At 55.5% G+C, this 23367-nt stretch overlaps 1 protein-coding gene across 1 annotated transcript in view; it reads left to right on the forward strand.

The window, feature by feature from the left end:
- INPPL1 (inositol polyphosphate phosphatase like 1) overlaps positions 1-23367 on the forward strand; it is a 76136-nt gene that overhangs the window by 11087 nt on the left and 41682 nt on the right. Inside the window, exon 2 of the mRNA XM_048838512.2 lies at positions 16640-16703. Coding sequence (XP_048694469.1) covers positions 16640-16703 — 64 coding nt within the window. The remainder of the gene's footprint in view (positions 1-16639; positions 16704-23367) is intronic.

Here is a 23367-nt window from a genome sequence, read left to right on the forward strand (position 1 = left end):
ACCCTCACCGAGATCATAGACACTGGGGGGTTAGGTTGGCTTGGCTACAGTGCTCAGGCATATCGATTTTTCACACCCTGTGCGTTGTAGTTTTAAGGGCGGAACTGGCCTAAGTATCGGCAGGTGAGAGCCAAAGTATGGTCATGGACGGACGACTGGCCAGAGATGGGAATGAAAAATAGGCTGAAACGGTCTAGAATCATAGACTAGCAGGATTGGAAGGGACCTCAGGAGGTATCTAGTTCCACCCCCTGCTCAAAGCAGGACCAATCCCCAGTTTCTGCCCCAGCTCACGAAATGGCCCCCTCAGGGATTGAACTCACAACCCTGGGTTTAGCAGGCCAATGCTCAAACCACCGAGCTCTCCCTCCCCGCTCTGTTTCCATCGTGGCAGCAAGCGTCCCGTGGAGGGCTCAAGGCTCTGTAGTAGGCCCCGGGTCGTTTACTGTATGTATTAATGATCTGGACAGGGCAGAGTCGCCGGCCCTGAGGGGGTGGAGACCCAGCTTTCCTGGGACAGGCTCCGCTAAGGAGAGCCAGTCCACCCCAAGCCATCTCTGAGTCACAGGTGTGAAGGAGGCCGTTCGCTAAGGAGCTGTCAGGTTTCGAACCCGGAAATCTTTCGCCGCTCTGCCACCACGGTGCGCCAAACCACTGCCCCTGCCCAGCAGCCTTCCTGCTAACGGCCGTGTGCCCAGGCAGTGTGCTCAGAGGTTGCCAGCTTGCGAGAGAGGCCCCAGGAGGAAGAGGAAGCTGTTGTTTGCCGGTTGCTGCCTGGCCTTGCCATGCCGGATCCTGCCTCTCCACCCCCTGAGCCAGCCCCTCGTGTTGGATCCTCCAGCTGCGCTCCCCTGCAAGAACTCTGACCGTTGTCCGGGATTGCCTTTGTTCCCCATCACCCTCCCCGTCACCCACACACATGTGGCTACGGCTCTGGGCCGCCCTGGCCACTGGATGCCTAGGTCTAATGAAGGGTAACGAGGGCTCAGTTGGGAAGGTCCTGAGAAGAGGGTTTTCTCAGGGGAACTGGCTAGGGGGAACCTGGGAGAGGTGCTCCAGAGGAACTACCCACCACTGCAGAGGAGAGCTGTGCGGCTAGACCTTTGCAGGGCCCGAGCCCAGAGGGCACCCTTCCCCAGATGATGGCAAGAGGCCAGACTTTAGAAGGGGGTCCTGGGCCAAGAGGGTTTTACTGGTAAGGAGGCTGGATGGAGGCGATGGATTGGCTGCAGGGGAACAGACAGACCAAGGTTAACTCGGCCCCTCCTGGTTAGGAGGCTGGAGGGAAGGATTGTTTAATCTTGGGTTAAATAAACCAGACCTCTGAAGGGGCACTGTTCCCAGCAGAAAAGCCTCATTGAACTCACTGCAAACCCATTAGGGGAAACTGAGGCAGGCATATACCCCCAGCCCCCCCATGGCTCTGTACCGGGCCACCAGGGTGTGTGGGGAGAGACATGTCAGTCTTGACTCAAAGGGGAGATCTAAGGGTGAAATCCCCACTTTAACAGGGGGTGAGCAGTAAAGGGGCAAAATGTTCAGATGACACAAAATTATGTAGGTTAGTTAGGGCTTGAGAGAACAGTGAGGAATTTCAGAGAGACCAGACCAAGCTAGGGGAGAAATGGCAAATGAAGTTCACTTTCGATAAAGGCAAAGTAATGCATCTTGGAGGTGAAGAATTAAACTGGTCATGCACCTTCCAGGAGTCTAAATTAACTATCAACTCTGGGATGGGACCTAGACGTCACTGCAGCCAGCAGTCCTCTGCTCCAGGTGCAGCTGTGAGAAAACAAACAAACTAGGTGTTACAAGAAGCTGATGAAAGGAAACGTTTTCTCACCTCATGTGCATGCAGACTGTGGAACTCCCTGCCACAGGAAGTCATCAAGAGCAAAATCTTAACAAGTCTGAAAAAGGGCGTGGACAGTCACATGGAGAACAAGAATAACCAGAGTTATAATTAATGCCAACAGACAGTTTGGCAGCGATATTAAACCTCAGTCTGCAGGGCTCGAGCTGATCTGTAACGATCAGAATCCACGCCTGGTCTACACTGCAGAGTTAGGTCGAGGTGAGGCAGCGTACATCGACCTCATTAAGTCAGCGTGCGCTCTCCAGCCGTGCTCCAGCTGGCGTAAGCGCCCTACTACGCCGACGACATAACTCCACCTCCATGAGGGGCGTAGGGCTTCTGTGGGTGTAGTTAGGGCCATGCAGTAGACACTGCAGGTTACTTATATAGGCTGTTGGCTGTCAGTGTCAGTTTGCCGTGAAATTGACAAGAAAGCCGGGCCAGCATCCCACAGTGGGTGGGGGGCTCCAGCAGGAGCCTGGCTGCCCTCTGGGTTCCGCACTCCTGGCTGGGCTGCCCACCAGGTCCCTGCTCCCAGCCTGGCTGCTGCCCGGGCTCCCCGCTCCCTGCAGGGAGTCAGGCTGCACTGAGGCTCCCTACTGGGTGGCCAGGAGCTGCCTGGACTCCAGCCGCAGAGCTTCCTGCTGGGAAGTTCCCCCTAGCCCTTTCCCCTGAGAAAACCCTCTTCTCAGGACCTTCCTGGGGGCAGCCAGGCTCCCAGTGGTGGGAAGTGTGGAGCTGAGAACCCAGGGGGGAAGCTGGGCTCCCAGCAGCGAGGAGCAGGGAGCCAAGAGCCCGGGGAGGCAGCCAGGCTCCCGGGAGGGGGGAGCCCAGGCTTTCAGCCCTCCCCACTGCCCCTCTGAAGTCAGTGGAAGCACTTCGGGTGAGGACGCGCACCACGAGCAGAAGGAGGTTCTGTAGACGTGAACCTATCATAGGTTGACTGAAGTGTCCAGCATAGACGTGCCCTTAACATACAGGCAGATTCCCCCACACCTGTCTGCTGGGGTTCCCACACCTTCCTCGGAAGCGGCTGGGGCTAGCCCCTGCCAGAGCCAGGAGCCTGGGCTGGACGGAGCCCGGGGCTGAGCCAGCATGGGAACGCTCTCCGGGATTATTATTCCCATTTGACAGAAGAGGAGCTGAGTCACAGAGAGATTAAGGGCTAGATTCTCATCTCTGGCTGAGCTCAGCTCTTTGCAAGGGCGTGGGGAGATGTCAGGGACCTTCCTGCAGCTCCTGGCCCTGGTGACCCGTCTGCACTAGTCCGGTGTAAATTCGAATAGTCTCGGGGCTGCCCTAACCTCGGCGACTGGGCCAACAAGTCCGCTCGTCGCTCGGTGCCCCCTTGTGGCCAGGCGTGGCGTAGCCGCTCTCCCACCCCCGCCGGCCGTCTCTCCAGAGCCGTGCCGGTTTCTCTGCCAGTGACTCGGCACTCCGGCCGGGTCGCCATCGTAACCCCACCCCGGCCAGAGTCACGGCTGGCTGAACTGAACGTCCAAAAATGTCTTTTACACAAACAGAATCCTTCCGCCTTCTCTGGGGCCCTTCCTCAGCCTCTCCTGGGCTCAGCCTGCAGCCCCCCTTCCTGGGGGCGGGTAGGAGAACCTAGTCGCACCCTCCGGCCCAGGGCCCTGTACTGCACGACCAGGGCTGCTCCTCTACCAGAGGTTTTCTGTGGGCCGCTTCCTAACCCCACCCTCTGGGTCTCCCAATCTTCTCCCTGCTTTAGGCAGGGTCTTTCCCGGGGCTCTCTATCCTCACTCCCTGAGTTTCCGGCCTGGCTTTCCCCAGCTGGGCTTGATCCCCACTTACTCCTGGTTCTCCCTCCCATTCCTGCACCCACCTTCTGCCCTTCTGGGGAGCTGCCTGCTTCCCCTCAGCTGGGGCTTGCTGTGCAGTCAGGCTCTGCAGTCCATGGGGCAGATCAGCCTAGGGGACCCTATGCCAGCGATGCGCCCACAGAGCGGTGCTTCCCCTCCCTACCTGCTTCTCTCCCCTTGCTTTCCCAGACATACCCAGTGAGGGATGGAACTGCACAGTCAAGGATCCAAATACCCTTAACTCTGCCCCTGCCGTGGTGCTCTGAGAAAATCAGACCCTCCTACCACCTGATCCAGCCAAAGTGCCTTCCCCGTAACACCACGCTGATTGGTCTGCTCTCCCACCCTTGTGAGGAGACACGAGGTGCGCGTTCCCGATCAGGCTAAAATAATCCTTTCCTGCGTGGCGGCTGTGTCCATCAGATGCGCAATTAGCGGGAGCCTCTGTCTCCTTTGGCGGTTTTGTGAAACATCCACCTGTGTGCACGGCTCCTGCGCTGAGTCAGAGGCGCTCTCCCCATTCTCGGGGAAGATCCCAGCAGGGTTTGAAGCTTGTGGCTCGGTCTGTCGGTGGAGCTGATGCTTTGCACAACCAAAGTCTAGCTGTGTTGACCTCCCATGCTGCACGCTTGGTTGATGTTAGCAAAGTATTTGCTCGGAGACGGGGAGGGGTGGGCTCATGTGTCTGAATCACTGCCCTCTAGTGGATGGAATCAGAATTGCTCAACTGGGTGTCATAGCCCCAGGACTGCGAACAGCTGATGAAGATTCTCTCTTAGCTCAGTAGCAGAGGCTGGTTATTCTGGAACAGCCAGCTCAGCAGTCAGTCCCTGCTGTTGGTGGGGGTGGCCACTCTGCGCAGCATGGTGACAGGTGGGTTTGTTTGTTACCATGGCTGTTTAGTTTGAATGGGGACCTCTGTGAAGAGCGGAGCAGCTCCAGAGTCATGGCATCTGGATCCAGAACCAAATCAAAACTTCCTTGCGGCCCAGGCAGCTGGATCTGGTGTTCTGGGTCGGGCCCGTCTCAAATGGGAAGTAAGCAAACTGGGCTGTTACGTGCATTGACCCGTCCCCACAGGGGTAAGTCGTGAGTGTCCCGTTGAGTTAGAACAAAGCAGAATAACTTGGCTTGAGTCTGGGATCCGCTGTCCGCAAACCCTGCCTTACCCACTGAAATTTCCCTGCCCTTTTATCTTTTTTTTTTTTTCATGTGCATTTAAATACAGTTGGTATTTTTAGATTTCCTTCCTCGAGGGTGAAAGAGGCGGGCGTGCGGTCACAGTGAGAGAATGTATGGTCTAACGTCCTGTGGCCAATTCTCTTCGATGCCTCTCATCCCGGCTCCTCCCACGCTTTCAGGTCGAGTCACCTTTAGGGACCTCCAGCCAGCCGCTCGCAGTGGGGCGTGGGATCCTGATGGACTCTGTGCGTGCAACCCCCTTAGCTGTCTTCTCCTTGCCCCCGGGGCATCGTTGCCTCCTGGGCTGACAACAAAGGTGGCAAGGGATTCCCTCTCTGAAGCCCGGAGAAATCCCATTAGCAGAGGGTGGTGGGGCTGGCAGCATGTGTGGGTGAGCGCTTAGCCCTCCCGCCGTGGTCCCTGTAGGTGTGGGTGGGCGTCTTGCCATCAGCAGCACGCGAGCACGGGCCATGGCATTGAATCTGACTGTGCCTTAGACCTGTGCTGGGAACTGTGCATCTGTGACACGTTTCTACCCGCCTGCCTCCCTCCATTCGCCTAGCAATCTCCCATCACCCGCAAAGCAGAGGGGCCTCTGGGGCTAGTAGCCAGGGCTGGCTGGAATCGGCTGGCACAGGAAGCCTGGTGCGTTCTGGGGTCGAGCCCGTTCTTCCGCGGGTCACGGTGGCATCCTGCGGCCCGTCTCTCAACATCTCCTCGTCACCCCACCAGCTTGGCTCACGGCCCCTGGTTCCTGCAAGCTTCCACTGAAAAATAAATAACTTCCTGGCTGCCCGGAGCCCTTCGTCCAGCAGGCTCCGGGACAATGCCAGGGCAGCAGGGTTTACGCTGCTCCGACCCAGCTGGGTCCAGAGAACCATCATCATCAATCCGTTTACCGGCGCCAGGAGTTTGCCTGGAACTTTGCAAATGTCATGAAGGGCTAAATTCGGGGGCGGGGTTAAAACCGGGGGGGGGGTGTGTGTTAAAACCTGGCCGGGGGGTTACCTGGCTCACAGACTCAAACCCAGCCCCAGCCTGGGAGAATGTACAGTCGAAGCTCAAGCTGATCGTCAGGGCCGGATATGAAAGGGGCCAGGAGAGGGGCTGTGACTCTTTCCCCAGTCTGTCCCCGCTCTGATACCGTGGGGTTATCTGCACACGCAGCCCCGGGGGCAGCTGTAGCTTCTGCCAAGCTGCAAATGGGAACCTATTTTTCCCCATCCATAGGACAGGGCCTAGCCGTTTCTCTGATCCTGTTCTACGCAGGTTCTTACGGCTCCTTCCCTCCTCTGGGGGGGCCTGGCCGCTGTCTCACAAAACCCTGCCCACGTGATGGCTGGTTAGAGGCCAGCAGAACCGCTGACTCAGTGGCACACGCTGGCTGCCGCCTCCCTCCCCCCCGCCATCCTTGGGGGACCCGCCATCGCCCTGGTGATGTTCGTCGGGCCCCAGGCAGCTCCGCTGCGTGGAGGAGAGTAACGGCACCGCCCTGGCTTTGATGTGGTCTGTGCCTTGCTCCCGGGGCCGGGGCTGGAACAGCGCATGGGGCCTGGCGATCTCCTGCACTTAACTCCTAGGAAGCCAGTCTCCCCTCGGGGTGAGTCGGAGGATGCATGCAGGGGGCATGCTACGGGAAGTCCGGCTGGAGAAGGGGGAAGTTTCCGGCCACTAGGAGGCGGGGCAGAGTTGGGGATTTTATCCTAATTAGCTCCATCTCGTCATGCTGGGAGCTCTGCCCTCCCCCCCGACCCACAACCACCCCCCAACCTTGCTCCCCCAAGCGGGTTGCTGACCCCGGGGCCAGTGGGGAGAGGCCGGTTCATACTGAAGGTTAAACACCAGGTGCGGTCAGTGCCAAGTTGCGACTGAGGCTGGGGGTAGGGGGTCCTGGGCACCTGTGGCACACATCACCAGCTGAAGCAGGAGATTCGGGGGGAGCCCCTGGCAGCACATCACCGCGCCCGCTTGGGGCTCTGGCTTTGGGAGTGGGTGAGACGTCGTCCTCTAGGGCTGGTCTGTCGAGAGAACAAAGGACCAGCCAGTAGTGTCTCCTGAGCTCATGTGGCAGAGGCCTGTGACTTATTCCCAGCTCATTATTCATGGTACCAGCTCGTTATCGGGTTCCCAGTTCCTTATTACATGAGAACATACAAACATCCCTAATGGGTCAGCCAATGGTTCATGGAGCCTAGTGTCCTGTCTTCCGACAGAGACTGGTGCCAGGTGCTGCACAGGGAATGAACAGAACAGGGCAATTATCGAGTGATCCAGCCCTGGTCATCCAGTTCCAACTTCTGGTACTCAGAGGACCCCCAGAGCATGAGGTTGCATCCTGACCACCTTGGCTAATAGCCGTCGATAGACCTGTCCTCCTAGATCAACTTATCTAGTTCTTTTTTGAACCCAGTTAGACTTTTGGTCTTCCTGGCATCCCCTGGCAATGAGTTCCGCAGGTTGACTGTGTTGTGTGAAGAACCTTCCTGTTTGTTTTAAACCTGCTGCCTGTTAATTTCATCAGCTAACCCCTGGTTCTTGTGTTATGTGAAGGGGTAAATAACACTTTCACTTTCTCCACACCAGTCATGATTTTATAGATCTCTACCATATCCCCCCCATCCTTTTTCCAAGCTGAAAAGTCTCCGTTTTATTAATCTCTCCTCAGACAGAAGCCGTTCCATACCCCTCATCATTTTTCGTTGCCCTTCTCTGCACTTTTTCCAATTCCAATATATCTTTTTTGAGATGGGGCGACCAGAACTGCACGTGGTATTCAAGGTGTGGGTATACCATGGATTTATATAGACGCAACACAATATTTTCTGTCTTATTGTTGATCCCTTTCCTAATGACTCCCAACGTTCTGTTCACTTTTTTGGCTGCCGCTGCACTTTGAGTGGATGTTTTCAGAGAACTCTCCACAGTGACGCCAAGATCTCTCTCTTGAGCGGTAACAGCTAATTTAGACCCCATCAGTTTATGTGTACAGTTGGGATTATGTTTTCCAATGGGCATTACTTTGCATTTATCAACATGGAATTTCATCTGCCGTTTTGTTGCCCAGTCACCCAGTTTTGTGAGATCCTTTTTGTAACTCTCCTCAGTCAGCTTTGGACTTACCTGTCTTGAGTAGTTTTGTATTGTCCAAAGCCAAAATCATTTACAAATCTATCCGTTTAAGATTACATTTTTAGAAATCTCATCGAGCTCTAATGAAATAAGGAGCTGGGGTTTGATGGGATGCACCAGAGAAAGTCAGTCATGGGTCACCCCGAGGTGACATGTCTCTGTGACCTCAGACTGTTCTGAACGAGCCGGGACAAGTCCCCTGCCGACCTGCAGCTTTGTTCTGCCCTCGTCCCGTGTCTGATTTGCAAGTGAAGGTTGACGAGGAAGCTGGGCTTTGTCTGGCTGTATGCGGCAGAATAAGTCTTGGGTCACCCTGGGTGATGTGTCCCCACAGCCGTGAAGATGTCCTGATGTAACTGAAATGTGAAACTCCCTGACTTGAAAATTTTTCTTTGCAAAAATTTGTGGCCCCTGCCCCCAGCCATCCTCCCCGCCTCAAACACGTACACACCCTTTTGTGGGGCCACAGGAGGGGCTAGCAGGTAAAGCTGTGGATCTGGTGGGTGGACGGACTTGGTGAGTGTCGTCTTTGTTTCAGCTGTTGGTTGGTTGTTCTTGATGAGTGTTGTGTGCTTGGGCTGCGGGCCCCTCACCTGGCCCAGTGAGACAGGTCTGTTTGTGTTTCAGGGAGGGCCTTGTCACTGGGACCCTTGGGCCTTCAAACAGAACGGTGTTTGAGGTCTCTGTTTGCAAGGGAGAGAGCTGAGCAGTGAGGCTTAGTAGATCGGTCAGTTCCCAGGTGAAGAGGAGCAGCAAACTGGATGAATTTCGGTAGGAATTGAGAGCGGGAGCGTGAATCATGGTTTAGGAATGGCTCTCCACCAGTTAGCAGGCATGGATGATGACAGGACAACTGCTGGGACCTGCCTTGGATGTGCTACGGTTTCCTTTCTGCTGGAAGATGGAATAGAATAGGAATCTGTTGGCCTTAGAAAACACGCAGTCTGGAAGCAAAAGTTGCACCATTGTGCAGCATCTGAGGAAACGAAGACTTCCCTGGACCACCAGGTTTGGAAATCATTGTCACAGATGCCAGGAATTGGGCGATACAGGAATTGGACAGAGTAGAAACCAAAGAAGGGTTCAGGCGATTTGTGACCAAGAAGGGAAAGAGAACCGGGGCATTCAACCCGGCTAGACGTAGCAAAACGTTTTCAGGCATCCGGCAAGTCAACTATCGAAGAACCTGGCTCTGGAGGAATGGAACAGGAAGTTTCAGGGAACACATGCAATGGGTGTCCTTGCAGTATGAAACAAGCAGCAACCAAGATCGGTTCTTCAACTGTTAATGCAAACAATCATCCTTGGCGACTCCATATTTAGAAGAGCGGACCGAGAACACAGAAAGGCGCACTGGGACAAGCGGATGGCATGCCGTCTCCCTGGAGTGAAGATACAAGATGTGATGGCAGGATTAGACGGGGTTATGAAGTTGTCTGTCGAGTGTCCACTGATGATGATGATGATACTCATTGGAACCAATGACACGACTCCGCATGGAGCTACACAGACCGTAGAAGAAGCATCTTGGAACCGCATGGAAGAAAAGGCAAGTCTGAGTGATCTTCTCGGTGATCCTGCCAGTTCAGTGAGCTTGAGAAGGCAGAAGACAGAAAATACTGGAGGTGATCTCTTAGTTGTGCAACGGATGAGAGGCCAAAGGTTTTTTGGTTTTATGGAATACTGGGCCACATTCCACATTGGGAGGGGGGCAGTATGAATGGAACAGCCTGTGTATCACAAGTAGGGGACTTGGCTAGACAGTCAGGCATTAAACTACCAGCGCAAGGGGAGGGTGCTAAGGAAGCAAATGCAGCACAAAACTCAAACTCAGGATGTCTGGAACAAACTGAACTGCCGTGGCAAAGAGCTTGAGGAGACGACGTTTTCAGTTGCTTGTCTACCCACGCTACGAGTCCGGGTAGCAAGCCAGAGGAGTTAGAATTTCTCATTGATGAGAAAAAAAAAAACATTAGAATTGGCATTAGGGAAACCTGGTGGGACAGTTCCCATGGTTGGTTATAATCTGCTTGGGAAGGACGGAGTGGGTACAAGAGGTGGTGGGGGAAGAGGATGGCAAAAGACATGATTACTCATTTGAGAGTTACTGATGACTCGGAGCCACAAGGCGTGCGGCTCAGTGTGCTCGCTAACAAAGCCCAGGAGAGGGCTGGTGCGGTCTGTTACAGGCCGCAGAGTCAAACCAGAGACCAGGAAGAGTTACACTGTATAGGCAGGTGCTTAGGTGTTGACAGAAGTGGTGTTGTTAAGGGGGAGTGTAATTTGGGAGAGACACGCTGCAGGTCTCATGCAGAATTAAAGGGAAGGAATATCATTAATTCCAGTCAATATGGTTTTCTAGAAAATAAGTCTTGTAAACAAAGCTGAGTGCATTCCTTGACGACATCACACGTTTGACTGATGCAGGTGAAGAGTTTGCAGCCACAGTGCAGCATTGTGTAGCAGAAGGTTCACACTCACGGTTCCTCAATTAGACGCATAGTTTAGGAGCACTCCTGGATTCCTCGCTGCCGCTCAGCTGCCGCGAGTAACGCTTTCTGCCATCTCCTGAGATTCCATCCCATCCCCGTGCACGGAGTTATTCATGCCTTTGTCACCGCTCAGCCGGACTGCAGCCACACGACATACCTGAGCACGAAACCTTCTGCATCCAGGAAACTCCATCTAGTACGGAACGCTGCCAGGCACCTCCGCAGCATTCCCACCTGTCCTCCGCTCCCGACCTGGCTTCCCGGAGAATTTCAGCTTGAGTTCAAGGTCTCAGCCCTTATATTCAAGGTGCTCAGTAACCGGGGCCTAGGATAGCTAAAAGATTTCCTAAGCTGCAGAACAAAGGCCGTGGTCAACACCTTCTCTCCGCAGGCCCAAGGGAACTCTACAGTAAGAATAAAGCTCGTCTATGCAGCAGACTGAACTTTCGGGTGGGTTGGTCCCAGACTCCAGAATGAACTCCCCCTGGAACTAAGAACCATCACAGACCTCCTCACCTCCAGTCACCAGACTCATGTCTTTGACCTGGCCTTCTCTAACATAAACACATAGCAACAGGTATATTTCAATCAAACCTATATTTAACAACTAAGAACCAAACTTGAAACCCTGACAAAACAGGACGCTCCACTGCCCATGCATCTGGCCCTGGGGAGAGGAGGAACAAACAAATGCCGTATGACGGGTGTGGACTCACAGTGCTTAATCCGGAGGCTCGCATGGAGCGGCGATGAATGTGGTGATCTGTAAGAGCCCCTAGAGTCGATGTGATGCACGGAGAGGTTCATAAGGCATTTGGCTCAGTGCTGCATGGCATTCGGATTCAGAAGTGAGATCTGTACGGCATTGATAAAGCACACTTGAAATGGATTAAGAAGTGGCTAATGGATAGGTCTCAAAAAGTAGTCCTTAGTGGAGAGTCATCATTGCGCGTGGGTGTCCATTGTATGGGGTAGCAGGCGTCTGGACTAGCCCCGATGCTAGTCAACATTTCGTCAGCGATCGGGAAGTAAATATAAACCCAATGCTGATAAAGCTGGTGGGCGACACAAAGCTTGGTGGTATGGTAACTAACGTTGAGGCCGGAGGAGTCCTGTGGAGTGATCTGGAGTCAAACAAAATACATTGTAATACATCTAACCTGCTCGTAAAAACTTCCAGTGACGGAGACCCCGAAATGACGGGGATTCCACATCCTCCTTTGGGAACCTCGTCCCGTACTTCGTTATCCTTCTAGTTAGAACATTTTTCCTAATATCTGACCTAGATCTCCCTGGCTGCAGATTAAGCCCATCACTTCTTGTCCGACCTTCAGTGGACCTGGAGAATAGTGGATCCCTGTCCTCTTTAGAACGGCCCTTCGCAGATCTGAAGACTGTTCCCAGGTCCTCCTTGGTCTTCTTTTCTCAATCACTAATCACGCCCAGGTTTTTAACCTTTCCTCGCAGCTCAGGTTCTCTCAACCTTTGATCATTTTTATTCCTCTTCTCTGGACTCTTCAAATTTGTCCCCATCTTTCCTAAAGTGCGGCCCCCAGAACTGGACACAGTTCCCCAGCTGAGGCCTCACCAGTGCCGAGTGGAGTGGGACAGTTACCTCCCGCATCTTACATATGACACTCCTGTTACTACACCCTGGAGTGATATTAGCCCTTTTCACCACTGCATCACATTGTTGGCTCATGTTCAGCTTGTGATCTACTGTAACTCCCAGATCCTTTTCAGCAGTTCTACAGCCTGGCCAGTTATTCCCCATTGTGTGGTTGATTTTTCCTTCCGAAGTGACGTACTTTGCTCTTGTCTTTACTGGATTTCGTCTGGTTGATTTCAGACTAGTTCTCCAATCCAGGCCCTTTTGAATTCTAATCCTGCCCTCCAAAGTGCTTGCAACCCCTCCCAGCTTGCTGTCATCCACAGCGTGATAAGAATACCCTCTGCTCCATTTTCCAAGTCATAAGGAAGTGGACAAGCAGCTGAACAAAAGCTCCCAGAGTGATGCCGGGGCAAAACGGGCGGATGTGCTCTTTGGATGTTGTGACGGGGCGCTCTGCTCACAGCTGGGTGACGCTGCCTCCTGGCTGTTCTGGGGATTAGCTCCACCAGGCCGATGCCCCTTCCTGCGGTTTCCCTCTGTCTCTCTGTCCCTCTCTCTCTCAGTCTGCAGCCCCTTCCTCATGACTCCAGCCAGGTGGCTCAGAGGTTCCCCTGCCAGGGTGGTCTTTCAAGGTCTCTCTCCCCGCGCAGCATCAGGCCATCCTCACGCCCGCTGCCCTGACGGTGTCACCCCATCAGCGACTCCGGCAGCCTTCGTATCCACTCCTCTTAAAACACACCCTGCCGTGGGTGGGAGGGGAACCCAGGCCCACCCTCCACTCTGGGTTCCAGTCTAGGGCCCTGTAGTGAACCGTTCAGATCTGCATCTCCACCGCCTTACTGCTCTCACCACTGGACTCCTTCTACCAGGGTCCTTCTCCCTTATCTCAGGGAGAGGCACTGCAGGCTTCCTCCTGCAGCTTCACACACTATTTCCAACCTCCTGGCTTTATAGAAGACCCGCCCGTTACATAAGAACGGCCAGACTGGGTCAGACCAAAGGTCCATCCAACCCAGTATCCTGCCTTCCCACAGTGGCCAATGCCAGGTGCCCCAGAGGGGGTGACTGGAGGGCTGAAGGAAAAGGAACCGTGATGGGGACATGAGAAGTGGCCACCCATACGAAGCTTCGGGTTGGCAAGGGGCATGCCCCAGCTCCTTCAGAACCAGCTGATGGCGATGGAGATGTGACACTCGCAGTGACGGGAGACTTATTTCATCATGTAAGGGCTATCAAAACCCAGCTGCTTCTTTATTTAATGAGTACATCAGTCATTGGTCATCTCCACTGTTAACACATTAACCTAAAATCAACGTCATTTTACATTGATCTCTTTTAAAATAACGTTGACCTTTAAGTAAGGACCTGAAAACCATGAATAAGGAACAGGAAACAAGGAACCAACTTCAGTCTCTTGGCCCAGAGCTGTGGAGCAGGAAGATCGGCCTTCTGTAAAGGGGCCAGGTGGGCACGGGTGTGGTTAAGGGGAGTGGGTAGCACAAGCAAAGAGGCCTTTCCCCGGGGGCAGGGGAATCCTAGGAGAACAGGATTCCTGGATGCAGCGGTGGCATGAATGTGCGTGTCTGACCGGCCTCCCGCTGGCTGGGTGATGACAGAAGGCAGCGGGCAGCTGATAGGAGAAGGCAGCTGTTTCCCCAGATGCAGCGGGGGGAGGAAAGGGGCAGCGGAGAAGGGAAGAGTGGGGCTGCACTGGGGAATGCAATGAGTGGGGATGCGTGGTCCCTTGGCAGCCTGAGGCTGCATTGCACCGCACTGTGCCACCCAGGTCATTAAGGTCTGCACTTGCTTCCCCCCTCCGCCCCCCCGCCAATGTGCCTCACCCCAGACCTAGCAGTCTGTCTAGGGCCAGAGAGTAATGCACTGACCCAGTCAGTGCTCCATGCTAGTTGTTAACAGTATAGGGCATATGACACACAGCAGAACAGTTTTGATTCTATCCTGTAGAGAGCATTGGTCTCACACACACACACGCATCAGGTCATAATGCCACGGATCACCCCATCTCAAAAAGGATATAGCTGGAAAAGGTTCCGAGAAGGGCAACAAAGACGATGAAGGGTTCAGAACGGCTTCCATACGAGGACAGACTAAAAAGATTAGGGCTGTTTGGCGTAGAGAAGAGATGCTGGGGGGGGGGGTCTGCTAGAGGTCTATAAAATCATGACTGGTGCAGAGAAAATGAATAGGGAAGAGTCATTTATCCTTCCGCACAGTACAAAAGCCAGGGGTCACCCAGTGACATTAACAGTCAGCAGGTTTAGTACAAACAAGAGGAAATACTTCTTCACACAATGCATAGTTAACCTGTGGAACTCGTTGCCAGGGGATGCTGTGAAGGCCAAAACTATAATGGGGTTCAAAAAATCATCAGAGAAGTTGATGGAGGATAGGTCCATCCATAGCTATTGGCCAGGATGGTCAGGGATGCAACCCCATGCTCTGGGTGTCCCTAAACTGCTGAGTGCCAGGAGCCAGGAGTGGACGACAGGGGTGGATCAAGCCATGATTGCCCTGTTCTGGGCACTCTCCCTGACGCTGTGGTACGGGGCCACTGTCAGAGATGGTCTGACCCAGTCTATACACAGCCCCCATCCTCTCGCCCTGCAGGGGGAAAGCTGCTTAGCCATCACGAATCCAGCTTCCTGAGCGTTCTTCCTCTGGCAGACGGACAAGAGGGGCAAATCCTTCCAGCCTCCCCCGCTCCTGCCCCGTCCACCTGCGGGCTCAGATTGGGGGGCGGGGAGGGAGCGCAGCGTGGTTCAGAGCCCCATCCGCACCAGGCTGAGCTGTGAGTGGCTGGCTCTGGCTGGCCGGCTGCAACATCGGCCCCGCTCTGCCCCTTACCTGCCGGCTGCTGTTTCGGCAGCTTCCCTGGCGCGTCGGTCGTTCCCGGTGAAATAAACAGGGCTGCCTGGTGCAGTGTCAGACCCAGTGCATTTCCCCTGCGTGTTTGGCAACACGAAGGGGAGCCTGGGGGGAGGGAGGGGCTGAGCAATAAAGCCAAAATATTTGTCTTTAAAAGGCATCCTTGTTGCCAGTGCTTTGACAGCCCCGTTGGCCTGCCTCTAGCCCCTTGCAGTAGCAGATCTCACAGCACTTCACAGGCATCAATTTCCTTTATTCGTTTGTGGGAGGCAGTACGGTCTAGTGGGTGTAGCACCGGGCTGGGCGTCAGGAGACCTGGGCTCTTCCCATAGCTCTGCTGCTGACCGGCTGGGTGACGCTGAGCAAGTCCTGTCCCCGCTCGGTGACTCAGTTTCCCTTCCTGTCCTTTGTCTTATCTCTGTAGCCTGGGAGCTGTTTGGGACAGGGACTCTGTGTAAGTGTTACTGCATACAACAATTGCACACTGTGGCCATCCAAAATGTCATGGCAGCCGTAAGGGCAGAACCCAGATCTTCCTGCTCCAAAAGGGCAGTTGCCTCGCACCCAAGCCAAGAGAGACTCTCCTTTAGTTGCTGGCATTATAGGGCTGATGACACATGGCTGAGCAATTGCAACAGCTAGCAGAGCGCGGTGCTACACATACACATTAGCCAGTTTGCTCCAATGCAGCTTGGTAAGGTTGCTAAGCGGTTTCAGTTGTAACCTCCTTGTCCTGCTCTTTGCTCACTGGAAAACTCCGCCGGCGGCATTCCAGTGATAGCTGCATTCGGGGCCCACACACGGCATTTACAGCACTGCAGCCCATCGCACTGAGCTGCTTTTTTAATTGTACAAGGGTGAAAAGATTCCCCTGGTGTCTTTCCCTCTCCAGCCACTCGGGGGTTGTGCTGGCCATTCCCATGGGGCAGGGGACTAGAGCTCAGCAGGGCAGGGGGCAGGGCGCTCGGGGGCTGCAGCTGGCTTCCTGTTGCATAGCGTGGCGGGAATTGTGCTGCGTGGTTCAGTCCACGGGCCAGGCCCATTGTAAGCCGGCGCGCCATTGCACCGGAAAGCTACAGTCTGGGGGTAGGAGCCAGGACTCCTGGCTTCTGCCCGATTTGGTACATGGACTTGGGCAAGTCCCCTGTCTGGGCCTTGTTTCCCCACAGTTAATTCATGAACGTTTCTCAGTGGCTTTGAGATCCGTGAGAGCGCCGCTCTTCCTGAGCGCTACGAGACGTACTGCAATAGCTCTCAGAGGCTGTACCGAGGTTGGGGCACCAGTGCGTCGGGTGCTGTATGGACACACAGTGAGAGACTGCCCCCATCCTGGGTAGCTTAGAGCCCCTGTAAACAAGGGCTGGACAGAGGACGTCTGAACCCCATGTCCAAGATGGGGGAGAGAGGCAGAGAGAGATTAAGGTGCAACGGTATTTAGGCGTTGAAACCCATGGGGGTTAGGCACCTGAATACCTTTGAGGATCAGGGGCTGGCCAGGGTCGCACAGGGAGTCAGCGACAGAGCAGGGAATTGGACCCCGATCACTTGAGTCCCAGCCTAGTGCGTTAACCGCAAGCCCATCCTTCCGCTCTGCGGCGCCCTGGCCTCGCGGGGCTCCGTGACCGTCTCTCTAACCCCTCTTCCTTCCGGCTTGCCGCAGGTTCCAGAAGCACGTCCACACCTACCGGATCCTGCCAGATGAGGATGACTTCCTAGCGGTGCAGGTAGGGACCGCCACGCTGCCGTGTGCCAAGACTGGCATAGCTCTTGCCGCGGGCGCAGCCCTGTCCTCGTTGCTGGGACCCAGATCTCGAGCCCAAGCAATGGGGCAGGGTCCTGGGGACAGGGGGTTGCCCCTGCTTACCCTGTCCACGCAGGCGTATGCCGTAAGCTGTGCCGGTGTTCACTGGTTCTACTACGAAGGATAAAAGCCGTACTAGTGGTGCCGGCTGAGAGTGTCCTTTGGCTCAAGCCATAGAGGCTTCTGCTTCTGAACCTCAAGGGTCCGAGTTCAATGCCTGCCGTGCCGTGTGGTGGCTGTTGGGGGCTGGCTACCGAGAGGGGGGCTTAGCTTGGGCACCGTCCATAAGGGCTGGCTCCCGCCTTCCCTGGCTGAGGGGACGGAGGAGGCGCTGAGGAGGCCAGGCCCCCGCCAGTGAAAGTCCTGGGGCCAGTCAGCCAATGCGGTGGTGTCTGGTAGCTGAGACCTCGCACACCGGAGGGGCGTCTGCTCGGCGTGGGCATTGCAGGTCCCATGAGGCTCTTCTGAAGAGCAGGTTTTTGCCCTGCTCCCCAGAGGTGGCTGCATTTCTGGGTAGCTGTTGTGCAGCGCCGTGGGCGAGGGGCTCTCTCCGGGACATGGGTGTGGTTAGCAGTTCTGCTCAGCAGTCTCAGAGCAAGGCCTCCCCCTCTAACGGCCTGCTGGGGCCTTGGCCTCTGGCCCGCCACAGGGCGTGCGGCGCTCACGGGGCCGGCTGGGCTTCCTCAGACACAGCAGCCGTGCTCACAACAGCGTGTGGCCGTGCGGAGACTGACATTCCCACACGTGGCCACAAGGGAGTGCCATGCCAGCCACCCCGACCCGCCAGGCACAGGCCCCCATACCCACTGGGCACTGCCATGCCAGCCCCAGCCACCCCGACCCGCCAGCCCCAGCCCCCCATACTCACTGGGCACTGCCATGCCAGCCCCAGCCACCCCGACCCGCCAGGCACAGCCATGCCAGCCCCAGGCCCCCATACCCACTGGGCACTGCCATGCCAGCCCCTGCCACCCCGACCCGCCAGGCACAGCCCCCCATACCCACCGGGCACTGCCATGCCAGCCCCAGCCACCCCGACCCGCCAGGCACAGCCCCCCATACCCACCGGGCACTGCCATGCCAGCCCCAGCCACCCCGACCCACTGGGCACTGCCATGCCAGCCCCAGCCACCCCGACCCACCAGGCACAGCCATGCCAGCCCCAGCCACCCCGACTCACCAGGCACGACCATGCCAGCCCCACGCCCCCATACCCACTGGGCACTGCCATGCCAGCCCCTGCCACCCCGACCCGCCAGGCACAGCCCCCCATACCCACCGGGCACTGCCATGCCAGCCCCAGCCACCCCGACCCGCCAGGCACAGCCCCCCATACCCACCGGGCACTGCCATGCCAGCCCCAGCCACCCCGACCCGCCAGCCCCAGCCCCCCATACCCACTGGGCACTGCCATGCCAGCCCCAGCCACCCCGACCCGCCGGGCACAGCCATGCCAGCCCCAGCCATCCCGACCCGCCGGGCACAGCCATGCCAGCCCCAGGCCCCCATACCCACTGGGCACTGCTATGCCAGCCCCAGCCACCCCGACCCGCCAGGCACAGCCCCCCATACCCACTGGGAACTGCCATGCCAGCCCCAGCCACCCCGACCCGCCAGCCCCAGCCCCCCATACCCACTGGGCACTGCCATGCTAGCCCCAGCCCCCCCATGCCCACCAGGCACTGCCATGCCAGCCCCAGCCCCCCCATGCCCACCGTACACTGCCATGCCAGCCCCAGCCCCCCCATGCCCACCAGGCACTGCCATGCCAGCCTCCCCGACCCACCAGGCTCTGTCATGCCAGCCCCAGCCCCCCAACCACCCGGGCACTGCCATGCCAGCCCCAGGCCCCCATACCCACTGGGCACTGCCATGCCAGCCCCAGCTCCCCCGGCTCCCTGTGCACTGCCATGCTAGCCCCAGCCCCCCCATGCCCACCAGGCTCTGCCATGCCAACCCCAGCCTCCCCGACCCACCAGGCTCTGCCATGCCAGCCCCAGCCCCCCATGCCCACCGTACACTGCCATGCCAGCCCCAGCTCCCCCAACCACCCAGGCACTGCCATGCCAGCCCCAGCCCCCCAACCAACTGGGCACTGCCATGCCAGCCCCAGCCCCCCTGACCTCCCAGGCACTGCCATGCCAGCCCCAGCCCCCCATGCCCACCATACACTGCCATGCCAGCCCCAGCCCCCCCAACCACCCAGGCACTGCCATGCCAGCCCCAGCCCCCCCAAACACCCGGGCACTGCCATGCCAGCCCCAGCCCCCCAACCAACTGGGCACTGCCATGCCAGCCCCAGCCCCCCTGACCTCCCAGGCACTGCCATGCCAGCCCCAGCCCCCCATGCCCACTGGGCACTGCCATGCCAGCCCCAGCCCCCCCAGCACCCCAGACACTGCTATGCCAGTCACAGCCCCCCTTGCCCACTGGGCACTGCTATGCCAGCCACGCCTGCCATGCCAGCCCCAGCCCTCCATGCCCACCAGGCACTGCCATGCCAGCCCCAGCCCCCCAGACCCACCGGGCACTGCCATGCCAGCCACAGCCCCCCCATACCCGCCGGGCACTGCCATGCCAGTCAGAACCCCCTGCCACCGCCATGTTAGTCACAGCTCCTCCCCCCCCCCAGTGATAGTGACGACAGTGTAATTAAATTTAACATCAGTGTTCGGGGGAAATGCCAGAGGAGCCCAGTGCAGCAGTGTTTCACTTCAGAAAGGGGAACTACACCAAAACGAGGAAGGTAGTTAGCTGGAAATTAAAAGGAACAGTCCCAAGAGTGAAAGCCTGCAAGCTGCGTGGAAACTGTGTAAAAACACCATCATGGAGGCTCAAACGAAATGTATCCCCCAAATACAGGAAAAGCCCCAATAGCCCAAAAAGTGCCACCTTGGCTAAACAACAGAGTAAAAGAGGCGGTTAGAGGCAAAAAGGCGTTGGAAGTCAAATCCTTTTGAGGAAAACAGAAGGGAGCATAAACTCTGGCTACTCAAGTGTGAGAGTTTAATTAGGCAGCCAGGCAGAATTCGAAGAGCAGCTCGCTAAATACACAAAACCTGAAGAAAATCTTTTTAAAAAATACATCGGAAGCAGGAAGCTGCCCCTGGATGATCGAGGTGCTAAAGGAGCAGACAAGGCTGTTGTGGAGAAACGAAATGAATTCTATGCGTCGGTTTTCACGGCTGAGGATGTGAGGGGGGTTCCCACCTCTGAGCCATTCTTTGTAGATGACAAATCTGGGAACTGTCCCCAGTTGAGGTGTCAATAGAGGAGGCTTTGGAACCAGTTGATCAATTAAACAGTAATACGTCACCAGGACCAGAGGGCATCACCCAAGAGCTCTGAAGGAACTCCAGTATGAAACCACAGAACTACTAACTGTGGTACTAAGTGTAATAATCAGCCTCTGCACCAGATGACAGGAGGGTAGCTAAGGCGATGCCAATTTTTAAAAAGGCTCCAGAGGTGATCCTGGCAGTTACAGGCCTGTAAGCTGAACTTCAAAGAATGGTAGGACTGGAAGGGACCTCAAGAGATGATCTAGTCCAGTCCCCTGCACTCACGGCAGGACTAAGTATTATCTAAACCAGTAGTTTTCAAACTGCGGGTCGGGACCCAGTACTGGGTGGTGGATTGGAAGGCACTGGGTCGCGGCGGCTCTGGGGCTAGTCCCTACCTGTTCTGACACCACGGTGTGCCCCAGAAGCGGCCAGCAGCAGGTCTGGCTGCTAGGCGGGGGGGACATGGGGCTCCGTGTGCTGCCCAAGCCCCATCTCCACACTCCCATTGACCGGTTCCCAGCCAACGGGAGCTGGGGGGGGGGGGCAGTGCCTGGGGGCAAGAGCCATGCGGAGCCGCTTTCACGCCTCCACCTAGGAGCCGGACCTGCTACTGGCTGCTTCCAGGGCGCAGCGCGGTCCGTGGTGCCAGGACTGGAGGGAAGCCTGCCTTAGCACCACCACTTCACCGCTGACGGGGAGCTGCCCCAATCCTCTGCCCCAGCCCGGAGCCCCTGCCTGCATCCCAAACCCCTCATCCCTGGCCTCACTCCAGAGCCTGCACCCCCAACCCAGAGCCCTGACCCCCTCCTGCATCCCAACCCCCTGCCCCAGCCCTGAGCCCCCCAAACCCGGAGCCCCCTCTTATCCCATGACTGCTTACTTTGCTTAAGACTCTTTGGTGAGGAACCTTGTCAAAGACTTTCTGAAAGTCCAAATGCACTATATCAATTTGATCCCCCTCCACATGCTTGTTGACCCCCTTAAAGAATTCTAATAGATTGGTGAGGCATGATTTCCCTTTACAAAAACCATGTTGACTCTTCCGCAACAAATCGTATGAATCTATGTTTCAGGTAATTCTGTTCTTTACTGTAGTTTCAACCAATTTGCCTGGTACTGAAGTAATTCTTCCGCTCTACTCCGCACTGATAAGGCCTCAGCTGGAGCATTGTGTCCAGTTCTGGGCACCACATTTCAGGAAAGATGTGGACAAATTGGAGGAAGTCTAGAGAAGAGCAACAAAAATTATTAAAGATCTAGAAAACATGACCCATGAGGGAAGATTGAAAAAATTGGGGTTGTTTAGTCTGGAGAAGAAAAGACTGAGGGGGGACATGATAACAGTTTTCAAGTACATAAAAGGTTGTTATAAGAAGGAAGGACAAAATTTGTTTTCCTTAACGTCTGAGACTAAGACAAGAAGCAATAGGCTTAAATTGCAACAAGGGAGGTTTAGGTTGGACATTAGGAAAAACTTCCTAACTGTCAAGGTGGTTAAGCACTGGAATAAATTGCCTCAGGAGGTTGTCAGGGCTCTGGGCTGCAGGTGCAGGCTCTGGGGAGGGTTGGGGTTGAAGGGATTGGGATGTAGGAGGGGGCTCTGGGTTTGCGGGGCTCAGGGGTCTGTACTGGGCCCAGTACTGTTCAACATATTCATAAATGATCTGGAAAAGGGGGTAAACAGTGTGGTGGCAAAATTTGCAGATGATACAGAACTGCTCAGACAGTTAAATTGAAAGCTGACTGAGAAGTGTTACAAAGGAATCTCACAAAACTGGGCAACAAAATGGCAGATTAAATTCAGTGTTGATAAATGGAAAGTAATGCACATTGGAAAACATCATCCCAACTCTACATACAACCTGATGGGGTCTAAATTAGCTCTTTCTACCCCGGAAAGAGATCTTGGAGTCATTGTGAGTAGTTCTCTGAAAACATCCACTCAATGTGCAGCGGCAGCCAAAAAAGCGAACAGAATGCTGGGAATCATTAAGAAAGGGATCGATAAGAAGACAGAAAATATCAAGTTGTCTCTCTATAAATCCATCCAGCCTACACCTTGAATACTGTGTGCAGATGTGGCCGCCCCATCTCAAAAAAACATATATTGGACTTGGAAAAGGTTCAGAAAAGGGCAACACAAATGATGAGGGTAATGGAACGGCTGCCATAGGAGGAGAGATTAATAAGACTGGGACTTTTCAGCTTGGAAAAGAGACGGCTAAGGGGGGATCTGATCGAGGACTATAAGATCATGACTGGTGTGGAGACAGTGACTAAGGAAGTGTTATTTACTCCTACTCATAACACGAGAACCAGAGGTCACCCAGTGAAATTAAGAGGCAGCAGGTTTAAACAAAGAAAAGGAAGTGTTTCTTCACGCCGCTCACAGTCAACCTGTGGAACTCGTTGCTAGGGGATGTCCTGAAGTCAAATGTACAACTATGTTCAAAAAAGAAGGAGATCAGTTCCTGGAGAATAGGTCCATCAATATTCTACTAGCCAGTATGGGCAGGGACGCAGCCCTATGCCCTGGGTGTCCTTAAATCGCCAACTGCCAGAAGCTGGGACCAGACAACAGGGAATCACTTGATAATTGCTCTGTTCTCTTCATTCGCTCTGTAGCTCCGGCGCTGTCCAAAGACAGGACCCTGAGCTCGATGCACCACTGGTCTGACCCCATCTGGCCATTTTTATGTACACAACAGGACACCCCTGCCCGCAGAACTCTACACGTCACACAGGCAGAGTAGACACAGTACACACCAGGGCACATCCATACACAATACATACATCACAAGGTACACACCAGGACAGCTTCCCCCCATGCCCCATAATACAAGTTTACTTTGTGTAGCATCTTCCCAAGACACTTACCTGGGGCCAAGAAGACGGTGTGGAAAATCCAGTCGCAGCCAGGGGAGAGGGTGACTGGGAAGCCCGGGTGAAGACCAAGGTGTATTAGATAGAGGGCCTGGAAGCCCATGGCTGAGCTCAGGCCCTATCCTGCCAGGCACTGCCCACACACAGTGGGAGACAGTCCCTGCCCCCCAGAGCTCACCGTCTAAGGGCTGGTCTCCAGGGAGAATTTTACCGGCAAAGTTACGCTACTCGGGTTCTGCCTGGGGGACACATGTCCTGGAGTTACAGGGCCTTGTTCTGGCTTTCGATGCGACAGAAGCTGACCCACGGAGAAGGCTCTGTTAGCCCGGCAGTAGGACTATCTACGCGGGGGCTTACAGCTGTATAACGATGCTGGTGAAATTCCCTGGGTGGATGAGCCCTAGGCAGGCTGCTGGGGAA

This window comes from Caretta caretta, chromosome 1 (assembly GCF_965140235.1).
Source record: "Caretta caretta isolate rCarCar2 chromosome 1, rCarCar1.hap1, whole genome shotgun sequence".
Classification (NCBI taxonomy): domain Eukaryota; kingdom Metazoa; phylum Chordata; order Testudines; family Cheloniidae; genus Caretta; species Caretta caretta.